This window comes from Centropristis striata, chromosome 14, assembly GCF_030273125.1.
Source record: "Centropristis striata isolate RG_2023a ecotype Rhode Island chromosome 14, C.striata_1.0, whole genome shotgun sequence".
In the NCBI taxonomy this organism is placed as follows: Eukaryota; Metazoa; Chordata; class Actinopteri; order Perciformes; family Serranidae; genus Centropristis; species Centropristis striata.
The window spans coordinates 12,581,087-12,599,106 of record NC_081530.1 but is presented as its reverse complement, the minus strand read 5'-3'; the positions used below and the strand labels follow the sequence as shown (position 1 = coordinate 12,599,106).

Genomic DNA, 18,020 nt, shown 5'->3' with positions numbered 1-18,020 from the left:
CGTATGCGGCCCCCGGGCCTCCAGTTGCCCATCCCTGGTGTAGACGGACACAATACAGCAGATTGTATTCAAGTTTTACACTCTGGAGGGTGGTTTCACATTTTTGCGTTTTTAAGCCCCAAAAACGCCGTCACCATCTAAACGAAAGGCACTTCACATAAAATATTTTGTCGTTTTTACCCTCAAGCGTCCTCGTGTAAATGGGGCCTCAGAAGCAGTTCACTTTAACATATGGATGAATGGAGCAATGTTACACAAAGCAGCAGTGTTTCCACCACTGCAACCTGCCTGTCTCTCCTCTGGCTTTTGAGATTAAGACTCAAGTCTCAAAGTGACACACTTCTATGTACATTATCCACAAAGAATGGACACGTCACTCAACCTGCCACTGCTGAAAGCAGAAAGAGATATGACAAGGACAAGTGTGTGTGCATATGTGTGTGTGTGTGTGTCATCTCTCACCAGGGTTGCAGTCAGTGAGCAGGGAGCAGATGGACAGTAGGACCTTGGAGATGGTGAGGGCAGGACTCCAGTTGTCCTTCAGGATGTCCAGACAGATCACCCCCTGACTGTTGATGTTGCAGTGGTAGATCCTGGTACGGAACGTCACCTGGACATGGACCGTCACAGAGTTTAATCGATATTTTGTTTCTAAAATCATTGTTTTCAAGTTGGATTAAGCCAATATTTTTGTGCAGGCTATTGATAGTAGACATCCTAAAATAGGATTGTTGTCACAGCAAAAGAGTCAAAAACATTCAAGGCCCTATTTCTCTTCAAGTACACAACAAATGTCATTAAACACTCACCAGGTAGCAAACTGGCCTTTAAAAAATGTATATGCTTAATGTGTTTAAAGCAGGAACGTCAGTAAACCAGTCAGCATTATATATATATATATATATATATATATATATATATATGTATTTATATATATATACACACATACATATCTATATATATATATACACACATACATACATATATATATACGCATACATACATATATATATATATATATATATATATATATATACACATACACATACACATACATATATCTATATATATATATATAGATATATGTATGTGTATATATATATATACACACACACACACACACACACACACACACACACACACACACACACACACACACACACACACACACAACACATATACACAAATAATGGTTAAGCCATTATTGTCAGAAAATAGTATAAATCTGGGTGATACAAAAATATATAAAACAAAAAGTCTGCTTATTCAGGAGGCTGAGAACGGCTAATATTTGGCAGTTTTTCTTTATAAATGACAAAAACAACCAATGCATTATTATCATAATATGATTTGCTGTGGATTGATTATTCAGGAAAGGAGATAAGCATCCTTACATACACACTGAGCAGTGTGTGCCTTCCAGGCTGCCTGCACAAAAACTATTTTAACAGTCAGCTGTAAAAATACAATTATACACATTGTGATTGATTTGCCAAGTCCTAACAAGCCTAGAATGGATGTCTGCCAATAAACTAATGCATTAATAAACATCTGCCTTATGTCAACATCTCAGTAGCTGAAGGTTTCTCTTCAGTAAATGCACAGGTCAATACAGTGGAAGATTGACTAAGATGTATGTGCTTTATTACAATCTAAAGTCACTATTTATTATTAATTTATAATCTATTTAAACATTTTTAATGTATTTTCTGACATCTTTAGAGACACTGTGAGCAAAATTCATTACTGTAACACAATTAAAAAAAACAAAAAAAACAACGAAAGGTTTTTTTTTCTTTGGCAAGCACTTAAATATGCTCAAGGGTAGCTGGTATCACCTAAATTTATTTTATTAAAATATACACATATTTTAATGCAAACGATTCTATTACTGTAACATTTAACCATTTTTTTAATCATCAATTTTCATTCAGATTTTGTTCTTTATACATTGTTAAAAAACATTATGTTTGATTATATTCTGTTATATTACACATTTTTAAACAAATGTATATTTTTATAAAGTTTATTAAATATTAATTGTGTTTAAGTGTGGGGGAAACTACGAAATTTTTATCTGGACGCATTATGGTAATGAATTTGTGCATCAAAAATATGTTTAAAAATATATAGCTGGTAGTACCAAAATGTATTTTATTAAAATATACACATATTTTAATGCAAACGATTCTATCATTACCGTAATATTGAACCATTTTTTTAACCATCAATTTTCATTCAGATTTTGTTCTTTATACATTGTTAAAAACCATTATGTTTGATTATATTCTGTTATATTACACATTTTTAAACAAATGTATATTCATTTTTATAAAGTTTATTAAATATTTATTGTAAAAATACACACATATTTTAATGCAAACGATCTAAAATATAGAAAATATTATTTTAGCACAAAAAGAATGAATTGTGCCTCATTATGGCTATATTGTTCATTCATATAAAAGTGAAATATATTTAGTTTAATAAAGTATGTCCTTATAATCTTCACAGACATAGTTTAGACTGGCTTCATGAGAATCACCCATCTATAAAGGGAAAGCAGGCCTGTAGAACATCAGCACATGGAGCACAACATCATTAAGAAGTGACCTTTGACCTCTCTTAGATGAAGGCTTCTGACCAGGACAGCAGCCCGGGCGTACTCATGCTGCATCCCCCTTTCTGCTTGCTTTGTTACAGCAGCCTTTCCTCCCTCTCCTCCCTCTTTTATGCTCTCATTATCTCTCCATTCCTCCCTACACATCTCCCTTCTTGAGAAACAAACAACCCCCGCTACAAGCCCAGCCCACTTCACCGTGCTGTTACAGAGGACACGCCGGCCGACTCGTGATAGACGGACAGCAATAAACAGGCTGCTTTTTATTACACGGAAGGATTTCTGGACATGTGACAAGATAATGTATACGCTGTAAAACGAATGTATATACAACATATGTATTATGTGTTAGTAGGGTTGTCATGATACTAAAATTTTCCACTCAATACCGATACTCAGGATACTCAGAAAAACACTTTAGATTAGGGAACACATATTCAATAGTAATTAGTTGCTTCGCAGCATGCAAAAAAAGTAGCATATTGGCTCCTAATTAGTCATTATTAAGTACTAATTAATGCTTTATTCTGCATTTCCTTATTAGGGTTGTCACGATACTAAAATGTTCAACTCCATACCGATACTATATTCGATACTCGATACCATTTTCGATACCACAAGGATAAAAACAAAGACCCCAAAATTATTATCAAGAAAAATGCAACATGTAAAAATGAACAGAACCACAGATTAAATATTTATAATAAAAAACAGCTGTGCAAAAAGAAATTGCAACTATGATAACAAGCTTCAGGTCTGAGGTAGAGCAAAAAATAAATAAATACAATAAACAATAACAATTAGAACAATATTTTGAGGTTGTATGCTGTGCACAATATTAGGAAAGCTTGATTAGTCGACTTTTCTCTGCTTCATTCTAAGACTTCAAGAGAGAAAATAACACTTTTCAGTCACCAACATTTATGTAAACGTATTAACTCTATGCTTATGTATACTGACACTGTGTCAATGAACATAATATGGGCATACTACGTGCCTGATTTATTTATTTATTTACGTTGTTTATAATCATTAACATGACGTCAGCCTTTAATTGCTAGCTGCGGCTAATGGCTAATAATAACACGGCTAACATTAATGCGAGCCACCGGCCACGATAACATCAGTAATAGGTCAGTTTGAAACAAAAGGTCGGGGGTATCGATACTTTTGAAAATGAGTATTGTATCCGGATACAACGTTTTAGTATCGATACTTTTTTGAGTATCGATACTTTTGACAACCCTATGTGTTAGTAGATTTTTGTAATGATGTATACATATATGATATGTAGAAATGTGTGTAATATGAATTAATATGTGAATAATTTTTCTTTTGTTTTTTGTTTTTTATTTGTATTATGTTTTGTGTTTTCAACTGTATATTTGATACTGTTGGACCCCAGGAAGAATAGCTGTGGCTTTGCTGAGTCTGGTTAGCAGTGGCATGCTAACGCTGGCAGCGATATCAGACATCCTAAAATAGGATTGTTGTCACAGCAAAAGAGTCAAAAACATTCAAGGCCCTATTTCTCTTCAAGTACACAAAAAATGTCATTAAACACTCACCAGGTAGCTATTGTGTTTAACATATATACATATATATATATATATATATATATATGCTTTATTAATCCCACAATGGGGAAATTCAACCTCTGCATTTAACCCATCCTTTTTTACACACAAGTGAACACACCATGCAAGCACATTACTGCGCCAGGGGGGTTATGTGCCTTGCTCAAGGGCACTTCAGTCCTAGACCTGTCAGTACTGGGATTCGAACCGGTGAATCTCCAGTTACAAGCCTGATTCCTAACTTCTAGGCCACGGACTGCCCTTAAGGCTGCAACTAACGATTATTTTCATTATCGATTAATCTGTCGATTATTTAAATGATTAATCGTTTTGTTGTTTGGTCAATAAAATGTATAATAATATCAATCAGTGTTTCCCAAACCACAAGATGACGTCCTCAAATCTCTTGTTTTGTCCACAAACCACAAAAGAGATATTCACTTTATTGTCATAAAGGAACAAAGAAAGCAGAAATATTTACATTGAAGAAACTGAAATCAGAGAATTTGGAGTTATCATCTTTAAAAAATTGCTCAAACCAGTTATTGGATTATCAAAATAGTTGACGATTAATTTTGAGAAACAAACAACCCCCACTACAAGCCCAGCCCATTCCACCGTACTATTACAGAGGACACGCCGGCCGACTTGTAATAGACGGACAGCAATAAACAGGCTGCTCTTTATTACACGAAAGGATTTCCGGAGATGTGACAAGAGAAGGCAGACAGGAGATGAGGCGATTGAATGAATCGCCCCTCTTCTGTTCTTACACCTCCGCTGAGTCTGGTTAGCGGTGGCATGCTAACGCTGGCAGCCATGAAAAAGATTCTTGGCCAGCCTGTGTGGTCTCATTAACAGCCTGTAATCCCATCATGGCTGATGCTAATAGATTATGATGCTGCCTACGCGTAACAAAAGCTGCGGGTCTAATCCTACATCCCCTCTGAATTATGGATTCATCCCTCTGCCTCTAAGAGCAACCTCTGCATCCTTTTTCTCCATTGCCACGGCTCTCATTCTGGAGAACACATTCATGTGTTTCTACAGTAAATACAGCTCTCACAGAAACACTTTATACTTCAATAGAAACATCTAAAGCCAACGCCGCGGCAATCAAGACACATTTTATTAAAACAGAAAAAATTGGAGGAAGAGCAGCACTACAGGAGAGCCATTATGGAACGTTGGGCAGCTAACCTTCACCTAGCCAAAGCTGAAAACATTTCATGTTGGGATGATGCCATCTCCACTCTAAAATCTTTATTGTAGCCATCTCCTTTTCTTACTTTGGGTCCTGTGGGTGGGGCGGGGGGTTGTGGCACTCTGAGTATATATTTTCTTATTTATTTCTCCCCCTTTTCTTTTCTTTTTTTTGTTTTTGTTGCTTAGACTCCATTTAAGTGGTCCAGCCCCCTTTCAAGTGCCCTTTAGGCCAGTAGTTCTCAACCTTTTTGAGTCGCGACCCTCAATTTAACATGCATGTTGTCCGCGACCCCCGCTCACTGAACAGAATCTCACACGCACAGTTCAGATCACCCAAAAAAGAAACAAAATGACCAAAAAAAGACACAAATTGACCACAAAATGATCAAAAAAGACACAAAATGACCAGAAAAGACACAAAATGACCAAAAAAGACAAAATGACCAGAAAAGACACAAAATGACTAAAAAAAGACACAAAATGACCAAAAAAAGAAATAAAATGACCAAAAAAGTCACAAAATGATCAAAAAACCCAAAATGACCAAAAAAGACGCAGATTGAACATAAAATGATTAAAAAAAGACACAAAATGACCAAAAAAAAAAAAAGACATTAAGTAACCAAAAAGACTAAAACATATGAACACTTTAACACAGTGGAGACAGAGCTGACTTCCAAAATGATTTGGTGACCCCAATTGGGGTCCCGACCCCAAGGTTGAGAATAGCTGCTTTAGGCGTTGGGTTTTGAGGGCAGTATTGGTTGAGGCTTGTTATATGTGTGTTCACAAGCGTGTTTGTATGTTCATCAGTGTACTTCATGGAGACAAAGCCTGTGGACCCCATGAAATTGGGGGGTGGGGGGGTTGTCTACCAATTTTTTCATTATTATTATTACTATTATAATACTCAATGTTGTTGATATGTTTGGCTGGTAGTATTTCCATTGTTCTTTATTTATTTTTTGTTTGTTATGCTACACTACCATTTTTTCTTCTTTGTTGCTGTTGCTATTATTGCCCAATTGATACTTGCCACACCTGCTTGGTTGTTTGTTTTAAACTAAATGGAAAAACCAATAAAAAATGGATCACAAAAAAAAAGGAGAGCATGTGAAATGTTCTTCTCTGGGGAGCATGAACAGATGGCAATGCTTGTCTTTAAAGGTACAATATATGTAAGATTTCCACATTAAAATGTCCAAAACACAACTAGTAGATCTTTGTTGTCTTTGTTTTTGCTAAGTTGTGTACTTATGTTCTCCCAAATGTTTCTGCATCTCTAAATATACACTATATACAACGAAACAGACTCTTTTATTTCAAGTAACCATTACTTTGTTCCTTGTTGCTTTTGGGGAAACATTGATCATCATGACATGTTACAATTGTACAGCCATTTTTCTGTCACACAGCATAATTATTTCATTGTTGCGCTACCATTTTGTCACACTGTAAATCAAAAGAGACCTAATTCTATTAAATCGATACAGCATAGTATTGCCCTCCAGATACCGATACCGACACTTGTGCTGTGGATATCGGCCGATACCGATCCGATACCAGTATGTTATAAAAAATTTAAAAAAATCATACTACACCTGCATGACTGTGATATGATTATCATTGTGGTAAGGCCTGGCTCAGGTTAAACCCAATCCATATTGGTCCAGCCCTATTGTATCGCCATATTGCAAAATGCTTAAAATGTGTCTGATTTGACTGTGATACAGTGCAGCCTTGTATTTCTTCATTATGTTGAATAGTGAAGATAAGATTTATAGAAATTCTAAGTTTATTTAATAGGGACATTTTTATCTACCTAGTGATTAAGTAAAAAAGTGATACAATTATATTAAGACTTAAATATAGCAATACTTTATAATATTAAGTCTAAAACACGCAAATCTTTGAATAGAGTTGTTACACTTGTAACACTTTTAAATAAATGTATAACAAAATCAATTTGAAAATGTTTATTCACTGAAAACAAAATATAAAAGCTGAAAGAAGACAACAACATTTTTGTTACTGCACTCTGTTTTTGCATTACTATTAGAACCTTTTACAGCAAAACCAGAGTGCAGTAACTACATTTTGGGGTCAAAGGTCAAATAAATCCTCATGATTTTTTTGCATAAAAATTGCATCACCAATTCATGTCATGTCCACCTATAACCCATTTGGCTGGCCAGTTAAAAAAACATTAAAAAACTTTAAAGCAGTTTTTCTCTGTTTTACCTTTTTGCGTAGTTACTGCAGTTAGACTTTGTAGGGCAGAATAGATTTTGAAAGTATCTGAAAAATGAAGGTACTTCATCACAATGATGCATGAATCCTACAAATCCAATAATGCCAATAATTGTCCACAATAGTCAAACACAACCAGAGACATTAAAAGGTAAAGCGATCAAGCTATAAACGCTACGAAACAATCTCTGACAGTTTACAACTGTGTGTAATCTCCTACTGCATGCCCAGCCCTCAGGTTATTCAAGCAAATATGCTTTTTACTGTTTTGCAGATGGCAAAAAAATCCCTACAAATTTAAAAGAGCCACATTGGCAGGTCTTCTATCAGTACACTGTAAAAAATGTCTGTAGATTTTACGGTGAAAAACTGCTAAACCATGACAGTAAAAGACCGTAAAATGATAAATGGGTTAATTCAGTTTCAGTAACAATGAAACACTGTAAATGTATATATCAGCCAAAACAGTTTTTCTTACAGTTTTTTGTTTTTTTAAAAATACATTACTCTACTATAAAATACTCTGGCACCGTGTTTGTAACAAAAATATACTGTAATATATATACAAGCCATCATTTTTGCAGTAATTTTTGCAGTTTTTTTTTTTTGCCAATTATATGGCAGAACAGCGTTTCTTTTGATGGAAAAATGTTTTACTTATACGGTAAAATATGGAATAAAATGGCAACCTTAAATGTGAATTCAACAGTGCTAATATCATTTTACCGTAATGTTAGAAAAAGTTGCACAGTATTTATTATGGTAAAGTTCTGGCAACCACAGCTGCTGGTTTTTACCGTAAAAACAACAGTTGTTTTTTTTACAGTGTACCTCAGTTCTGTTCATGTACAATGTCCATACTTAAGACATTTTGGGCAAACAGAATAAAAGCAATTAAATTGAATTGGTAGCTTTATGACAAGGCAGTCACCACGGCACATCTTAATGGAGACAGAATGGGACAGTTTGGTTTAAAGGAGGGAATGTATTGAATGGCTGATCATCTGCAAGTCTAAGCTTGACATTATGGCCCTTCATGGCACGTTAAACAGTTTGAAAATGAGAATGATATCATGCAGAGGAAGACAAAGTGTGCAGTTTGAAGCCATGAGGAAATTAGAGTTGATAGCGGGGGTAATGCTGGTTAGAGTCTGATCTCTTAGCCTGTCACTGAACACGTCCTGGAATGGATTCATGTTGGACCAAAATACAAACACTAAAGCTATGTCCTTGCCATCCTCAACCTCTATCTAAGAGTATCAGTGTCGGCCTTTAACTGGCCTTATCATCCTAACATTAGTGAGTGAGCCAGTGTAGTGAGCAGCTGCAGCTGTCGGATTGGTGGCTGTGAGCCGGTGAGCTGCTGGATGGCACTGCTCACAGCCAGACTGGAAAAACAAGGCAGCAGGATGCCAAGAGTTTAGACGAGCTCCATTTCCCCCTCAGCGTTGACTGCCAGGAAGGAGGCAGTTTAAGCTGGTCAGGAGGGAATGTGGGGGAACGTTGTTGCTCATTGGGAGTCATGTTTCACACCAGACGGGAAATCAAATACCCAAGGCTGCGACAGAATTCACAATAAGTTTGATTTGTTGTAAAAACATTTCATTTTCCAGCATGAAATGGCCGATCAAAGCACCAATCTAATCCACAGCAGAGGGAGTTTTATTCTGTTTACCAGTTGAGGAAGTTGAGTCACTTGTTTTTCTCAATTCCAGTTCCAATGTGTTCCCAGTCTCTGGGTTACACTGTGTTAATAGGGCTGTTTCCACTACCGGGCAATACCCGGAATGAGGCGTGTCTCACTCGCCGAAACGCCCCTAATTTGAATATGAGCAGTCCAGAGCCGGCTTTTGTCGGGAGTCTTTTAGTCCCTGTTGAAGAGCAGGGTCTTTTTTCCCCCCTGAAAACAGCCTGGTTACTGATTGGATAGATCGCTAAGCAGGATGTGACGTAGCACTCCACACGACAACAATACACGCCATTTGTAAAAGCCTGCGAAGCAGTGTTCCCAACTTAGCGACTTTGTTGCTAAATTTAGCGACTTTTCAGACCCCTTAGCGACGATTTTTCAAGAAAGCGACTGGAGACAAATCCAGCGACTCTTTCTTACTCCTCTGGCTTGTTAAGAAGAGCTGCCATTAGCTGCAGTTCGCTACAGTTAGCTCTGTAGCAGTACAGTGTGTATGTGCTGCTGCTGCAGGAGGTGTTCACTTAGGGATCTCTGTCTGTTTACAACAAGCACCGGACACTCTGTGCACAGTTAGAGATGTTGTTAATTCACAATTACTATGTTTATATGGAGTCTCTAAATCCCTCTGGGGGCTAACTTGTAGTGGAGACATGCAGAGTGAGCAGACTTTTGAGAGGGTGTGGCCTGAGACTTTCCCGGTGGACACTTTTCCCCCTGAAGGAAACACGACTCATTACATCGCCTCACTGCCTGCTTTTCTCCCGTTTCTCCTGTCATAATTACTCCAGCCACTAGAGGTCAGCGCCTTAGAACAAATCTCACTATTGCATGCGTTTCTCACGAATGAGCTTTTTTTCTGAATACATATGAATACTGAATGAGAAAAGGGTGGTTTTCTTACACTTGTGGCAGGTCACATTGCAAGCAATGAATGCTAATAAATGCCAAGCACATTTAAACTATTTAATACCAATTCTATCCAGACACTGACCTGAAATTGTAGTATATTCATAAATAACACCAGCGACCAAGGATGTTTTATGTCATGCATTATCCTGATTAATTTCTAATTTGCTCGCTACAACAATAACTGCAACTTTCTGTTGCAAACAGGTGGGGCTTTTGTAACATGTGGTGGGGCTTTTGTTTTTTAACAGAGTGAGAGGACTTTCGAGAGGGTGTGGCCTGAGACTTTCCCGGTCGCCACTTTTCCCCCTAGTGGAAACACGGCTAATGAGGGCTGGATATCATTCAGATTCTGGACTAGGAGTGGCTGCATACTGCTTTCGCATCTCACGTGACAGCTTTCACTTCTAACAATCAACAGCAATAGTGCTTCCACTGGCTAATGAATTCTGCTGATCTGCACGTCACACTACCCAGGCTGGGTTTCTGTGGGAGATGGGTGCTCATACGGACATCACTGCTAATCAGTGGATTGCGACAGGATGGAGAGGGTGGAAGAAACAAGGAGCGTTAAGGCCACGGAGCTATCAGTCAGAATGGGGGTTAGTGGGCTGTGCTCATCATTGGCAACGTTACCCAACCAGACCTGGTTTATAAAAATGTGTATGCAGGGTTTTCCCTGCAATAATATGGTTATTAGAGGTGTGAATCAGCAAAGGCCCCACAATACAATTTTAAAATGATTACATTTACGTTATAATTATTACAAATTATAGTATTATGAATAACTGGTAACATTAATTCATTTAATTGTTTATTAGTTATTATAAAGTGTTACCCATGTGTTAATAATATGAGCACGACATGACACACAAACTGATGAAAATCGTTTTACACCTAACATCAGATTTTTTGTCTGTTTTATGTTGGTAAAGTTCTGAAACGGCTGCTTTGTGATGAGACAAAATTCAACACTGCATCTAAAAGTTTGGTTTCTTTTGTGATACATAACAATGATAACCTCCTCATACAATGTAGTGAGTTTAAAAAAAATATAAAACTCATTATATTCAGCTTTGTGAGGTATTGAAAAATGTATGATTTTGCTATTTGCTGTCTTGAGTTAAGTCTTATTTTTTGGCCTTGAGCTGTGTATAAAACCTGAAAAATTCAGACATATTCCACAGTTGTTCTTTAGAAAAACACATTGCGCTGTAGACTGTGTGAAGGTTTTCCTGATGCTTTCTCAATAATAGTTGGCATATGTCTCCCATTCAGCCTATTATGCTGCGTACACAGTGATCATTTAAGTAAATGATAATGTTGGATGTGAGTCATTTCTCCCTCATCTGCTAACACATTCAACCACTAAACGGAGGCAAATGTGTTTATGGTAACACTGATACATTCAGGAAGTTGGCTGCATTTTGTTTAATAGAAAAAGGTACAAGTACAGCTCATAGCAAAAATCCAAGAGCATTGAATACACATTTTTTTTTACCCTTTATAACATAAACAATCAAAGTCCCCTTATAACGTATCTGACATTTTTTAAATGTATTTTATGATATTTTTAGAGACACTGTAAGCAAAATTCATTACCGTAACACATTTTTAAATAGAAATAAAAAAACTCTACTCCGAGCACTGGTCCCTACAGCTATTGCTGTACTGGTCCCTACAGCTATTGCTGTATGTGACCAGTGCTCAGTGCGATTGCCCCGAGGCCCTAAAAATAAGTAAATAAATATTCATGTTTAATTTTTTGCTTATTCAATTAATTATTTCATTGAGGAAAATAAAGAGAAGAAAAGAGAAAAAAATATATAAACTGGAGTTTATATCACACACAGTTCTAGTTTTCCACTCCATTTATTTCCATTACCCATTTACTCCAGTTTCTTTTAAATTCTTCTTCTCTGTTTCTCAACTTATAGGTGATTCTTTCCATTTCCTTAATCTCATCTACAGTTATTTTCCATTTGTTGATGCATGGAGAATTAAGTATTAGTACTTGAGTTAATGTACTTAGTTACTTTCCACCACTGAGTGTTACCATAAGGGGTAATGAACATGGAAGGTCAGAAAAATGGTTCTTTGTTGCCATTTAAGTATCACTTTTCTGCACTGGCAGTTTTAATCAGCTCTTTAAACTGAACCAACAACAGAAACGCCATAAAAGTGAATCACTGGTCCACAGCAGAATATCTCCACAGCTGCCCTGATACTTCCAGTGGATGTCCATGCTCTCTACTGCAGCTATTCTCAACCTTGGGGTCCCGACCCCAATTGGGGTCGTGAGATGATTTCTGGGGGCAAAGCATTTTGGAAGTCAGCTCTGTCTCCACTGTGTTAAAGTGTTCATGTGTTAATGTGTTTTACACTTTTTGGTCATTTATTGTCTTTTTTCTAATTTTGTGTCTTTTTTGGTCATTTTGTTTCCTTTTTTTGGTCATTTTGCGTCTTTTTTGTGTCTTTTTTTGGTCATTTTGTGTCTTTTTAGGTCAATTTGTGTCTTTTTGTGGTCATTTTTTGTCATTTGGGGGTCAATTTGAGTCCTTTTTTGCTTAATTTTATGTAATTTTTTGGTAATTTCCGGGTCTTTTTTGACCATTTTATGTCATTTTGTGGTCAATTAGATTATTTTTTGGGTAATTTTGTGTCTTTTCTGACAAATCCCAAAGTATCAAGTTATTACTTTCCAAGGAGTCTCTGGCTTGAAGCTGACTGTTACACACTCAAGAGGTCAGAATGGACCTTTACACTTGTATCAAGGACTTAGATCAAAAGTAACAATCAAATATAAAGTGAGCGGGGGTCGCGGACAACATGCATGTTAAATTGGGGGTCGCGACTCAAAAAGGTTGAGAACTACTGCTCTACAGAATGCTTCATAAAGATTTTCATGTCCCTATGATTCTTAGGAACCACAGACAGTTTCTCTTTGACCACAACTTTGGTCAGTAAAAGTCTCTACTACTGCTGCTGTCAGCGCTTTCACTTCTCAGCCATAACCCAAAGGAAACCAAGTGCCTCTCCATATTGAATGGTCCATATTAAAGCAGGGTAAATATGGCAGACATCCTAAAATATTTTCCTGTTTACTTTTGTTCTGTTTAGCCACACGCCTCCAAATAGCTGAACGAGAGCGAGTATTTCTAGACTGGAAACCAAAAATCAGAAGCATGACTCAAACCGAGGGAGGTGGCAACCGCTGTCAGCCATTCTAACGTGTAAATACTGACACACACTTGCATCAGCAGAAGACACACACACACACACACACACACACACACACACACATACCCACAAACCCACAGCCTCACTGGAAGGAGGCCAACTGCTGCTGAATGCGAGCATATCAGAAGGAGACACCATAACAAGAAGCAGTTAAAGGTTAAGTCTTGTCATATTCTGTATTTTTCTCATTCGTCAGCATATCTCATGTGCAGAGCCAAACCAATAATGAATATAACAAGCACTGTGTGTGTGTATCAGTGCCTGATATGTTCTGCCTCCGTGCCATAGAGCTCCATTGTTGTTCAAACACACATCAATGAGCCACTCTGTTGCACTGGATGACTGTTCCTTCATCACCATGAACACACACACACACACACACACTGTAGTTTATTTTGACTCAATCCCACATTCACCAGCCTGCTGCCATGAATACTCACTTGAGCACCAAATGTGGATTAATCCGCCGTTAAAAATAGTCCCCGACAAACGCACATTTGTCGCAGCGAGCAGCTGCTTGCGGAGATGAGATACTGGGTCATTTTTGAAAATAAAACTATATATTTATGACTGAAAATAAATATTTTGCAAATTTTCATGAATATATATTTTATTTGGACCCAATTTTGAAAGATCTTTTTGTTTCAGCCTTTCGATCAAAAGGCATTGATTTTAGACCGTTTCTGTTTTTTTGGGTGAGTTCAGACCAAGGTTATTATAGTTAACAAAAACTAACGAAATAACAAAAACTAGAATTGAAAAACAAAAACTAACTGAAACTGTATGTGTGGTTACAAAACTAACTAAAACTAACTAAAATTATAGTGAAAATGTCCTTAGTTTTTGTCTTTGTCAACTTTTTTTCCATACGTAAATCTTTTTGGTTGATATGAAATCTATTTCATCTATCTGGTTTCATGACTTAATAAACTTATTGGGGCTGAGATGGATCAGACAAAGGAAATAAAGGAAACATTTATTGTGACCTTATTGAATCTGGCACCCAACAAATACCCCATTACAAAAAACTAAAACTAATAAGAACTAAACTAAGCATTTTCCAATAAAACTAGCAAACACACTCTAAAAAGTAATTATAACTAACTGAATTTCAAAACAAAAATGGAAAACAATATAAAACTAAAATTAACTAAAACTAATGAAAAATCCAAAACTTGGTTCAGACCAGCCTGAGGAACTCTGTAGAGGTTGGTCGGGATGGTACCGTACTGAAACCCGGCTTTAAATGAACCCTAAGGCTAAATTATTATTAAGACCGTAGAAGTGATAAGTTCCGACATTAACGGCTCTTTTAATGGTGCTTTTTAAGGTTTTGGTGTAATTTTTTATCACTGCAGCATATCCTGTGCTCTCAGTGTCCTCTGAGCTCTCATTACTGTAAGTGCAATAAAATCTTTAGGGGTAAAAAGCCAATGCTTTATCAAGAACCTGTTTAACAAGTATAAACAAGCAGAAAGCCATATTTCAATCTGCTCTGTCCACAGTCTCTTGTCCGGCGGCTGTTTACACAAGTAGGAGCAGGTACAGCAGTAACATTAGAGCTGTGAGTGTAACAGTGCACAGTGTGTACACTTTAAGCTCTTTGTCGGTGAATAAATCCTACAACTCCTAAACATCCGAGCCAAGTTTCTGTGTCTTGCTGCCAGCGACTAATTAAAGTGAAGAGGGTTAGCCCTGAAGCTAGTTACAACTTCGGCTTATACACACTTAAGGAGGACTGACCTTTAAGGTGGACCAGCAATCAAGTTGTTCTCATTTTAGTACTGAGCTGGTCCTCTGAGGTTTGCTGCCCAGGTATCCACTGGGATACTGAGTTCAGGCTATAGTGACTTGGCTGGAACATTACTGTTGCTGGCTCATCTTAAAAATATTAACAAACTTAGAGGATATATGTCAAAAGAGGATCTGGAAAAAATCATACATGCTTTCGTCACTAGTAGGATTGATTATTGCAATGTGCTTTTCACAGAAAAAAAACTTTGAAACTTCAAATGATAGAGAACAGTGCAGCCAGGGTCCTCACTAAAACAAAAAGGAGAGATCACATCACCCCAATCTTAAAGTCTCTGCACTGGCTCCCAATCAGCTACAAAATTGATTTTAAAGCTCTTCTGCTTGTTTTTAAGTCTTTGGAGGGGGTGGGGCCAAACTACTTACATGACATGTTTAAACCTCTGAAGTCCAGGAGATTTTGGTTCAAATTTGTCAGCTTCCTCTGCATTCATTTCTGTCTCTGTTTAGCATCTTTCAGTCTGTCCTTACATCACATGCATGGCTCCTTTTTTCTCCACACAAACTTGGCTATCTGTCTGATTTTTCATTTTATTATAATCAAAGTATAAAACTGCCAGGAACCGAAAATACAAACAAAAGACAGAGGTGTCTATGGAAATGTAGGCTACCATATATTTATTTTTACCATTTATACAAAAAAAAAAACAGCAGAAAAAATAATAAATTATTATATTATTATTATTATTATTATTATTATTATTAAACTACTGAACAGTCTATTTGCGTGTAAATCAAAAATAATAATAGTTTTCATTGTAGAAAGAAAATTCCCATTTTAAAAATGGTCTAGAAACATAAATGGCCCACTGTGTAAGCTCCTATGATGCACTTTCAACTGGTTTTTACAGCTTGTCTACATATCGTATATAAATAAAGTTATTACTGTAAATTAAACATGTGTATTTTCAATAAATAGATGGACTCCAGAGGGTTAAACAGTATTCCCAAACAAGATCCCTTAGATAACTACATAAACAACTACTAGGGAAACCGAGTGTCAGAACAAAGCAAGGTGAAGCAGCTTTTAGCCACTATGGCTCCATCTCTGGAACCAGCTTCCAGAGAACATCAAAAACACCCCAACTACCACCATTTTCAAAACAAAAGTTAAGGCCAAACTATTTTTGGATGCTTTAACCCATTTAGGCCTAAAATGCCTGTAAAAAAATGCCTGTAAAACCTCTGGGCGATTTTAAAATAACCCCCTAAAACCTGACGTTTTGAAGTGTCAACGCTTCCTACTAAATATTAGATTTTTCAGCCTCTGTAGCAGATAGAAATGAAAGTCAAAAAGTATTTGAGAGCTTATAGCTGTTATATCTGATCTCCCTCCGCTATAGTCGTCTTCCGCCATGATTTCAAAGTTCTGGAAAAGTCCCATGTTGCATTGCGACACTCCCACATGTATTCTGATGCATTTCATTGGCCAAGAGGCTGAAAATAGGTGGAAAAAAACTACAAATACTACAAAACGACGTATCCACTTTCCTGGCTTTAATGGTAAAATAACGCAACAGCACCCCCGGTTTTAATGGTAGAAATGCGGTAATTCTTTCCTGGCAAGGAATTGCTTTGAAGTGTGGCACAGTTTAACTATTCTTGAGAAAAACGTCTCAACTTATTTGTAAATATATGTAATTTTGTACAATGTTGAGTGTTTATTTGTTTCCCCCCTGATCCCCAAGACCTAAAAATATAACAGTTGAAAAAGGCCATTGCATTAATGTTTTTGTGTGTGGTTTTACTATATTTCAGTAAAATTAAATTTTCGCTTTATTTGTTCCTTTGTCTTCAGGGTTATATAACTTTTTGCACATTCATGTGACATATGACAGAACCATATATTCTGGTAGCACTGGTAGTCCTGAAAAAAATGATGTATATTACTTTATTCTGCATCAAATGGTTGAAGAAATACATGCATTTACCAAAACAAAAAAAACAGGCGGAAATAAACAGGAAAAATTGGCTTAGACCCAGGGTTAAATGGGTTAATGCACATAGTTTTTATGTTTTTATGTCTTTTTTTTATTCCCTCATTTACTTTTAAACTGCCTCTTTGCTGTTGGTGTTCCAAGTATATCTATATATATATATATATATATATCTATATATATATATATATATATATATATATATATATATAAATATATAGATATATATATTATTTTTATTTTTTTATTTTTTATTTTTATTTTTATTATTGCTAAAATTGTGTATGGTTCCATATTTTTTATGTTTTCATTGTTTTTGTGTGAAGCACATTGAATTGCTACGTGTGAAATGCGCTTTACAAATAAATATGCCTTGCCTATGTGTCATTACGGGTGGTACTGACAATCGGTCCATTCTGTCATTGAGGTTGTAGATCTTGTTGTAAACGAAAGGTAAATACCATTATGTATAAAGCTAAGTGTGAGAAGTGAATTAACTAACTTGAGGATAAAAAGCTGTAATGTGATCACTGGAAAATCAAGTTTAACTCTACTGGACATGAAGTACATAGTATATAAAGGGATAGACGTCACACTACATTGTGCAAGTGGTCCTTGCCATTATAATATGTAGTTACCATGGTTACAAGTGTTCTATCTATAAAAAGGTTAGTGTCCTGTCTTTACCTGTTTATACCAATCTAAAGAGAATATAATGGACTACGTGTCAACACTGTTGTCATGGCTCTTTGAACAGAGATTGACATGATTACCAGCTACCT

General features: G+C 36.4%; 1 protein-coding gene across 1 annotated transcript in view; it reads right to left on the bottom strand.

The window, feature by feature from the left end:
• LOC131984519 (ubiquitin-conjugating enzyme E2 E2-like) overlaps positions 1-18,020 on the bottom strand; it is a 117,887-nt gene that overhangs the window by 12,918 nt on the left and 86,949 nt on the right. The window contains exon 5 of the mRNA XM_059349362.1: positions 463-610. Coding sequence (XP_059205345.1) covers positions 463-610 — 148 coding nt within the window. The remainder of the gene's footprint in view (positions 1-462; positions 611-18,020) is intronic.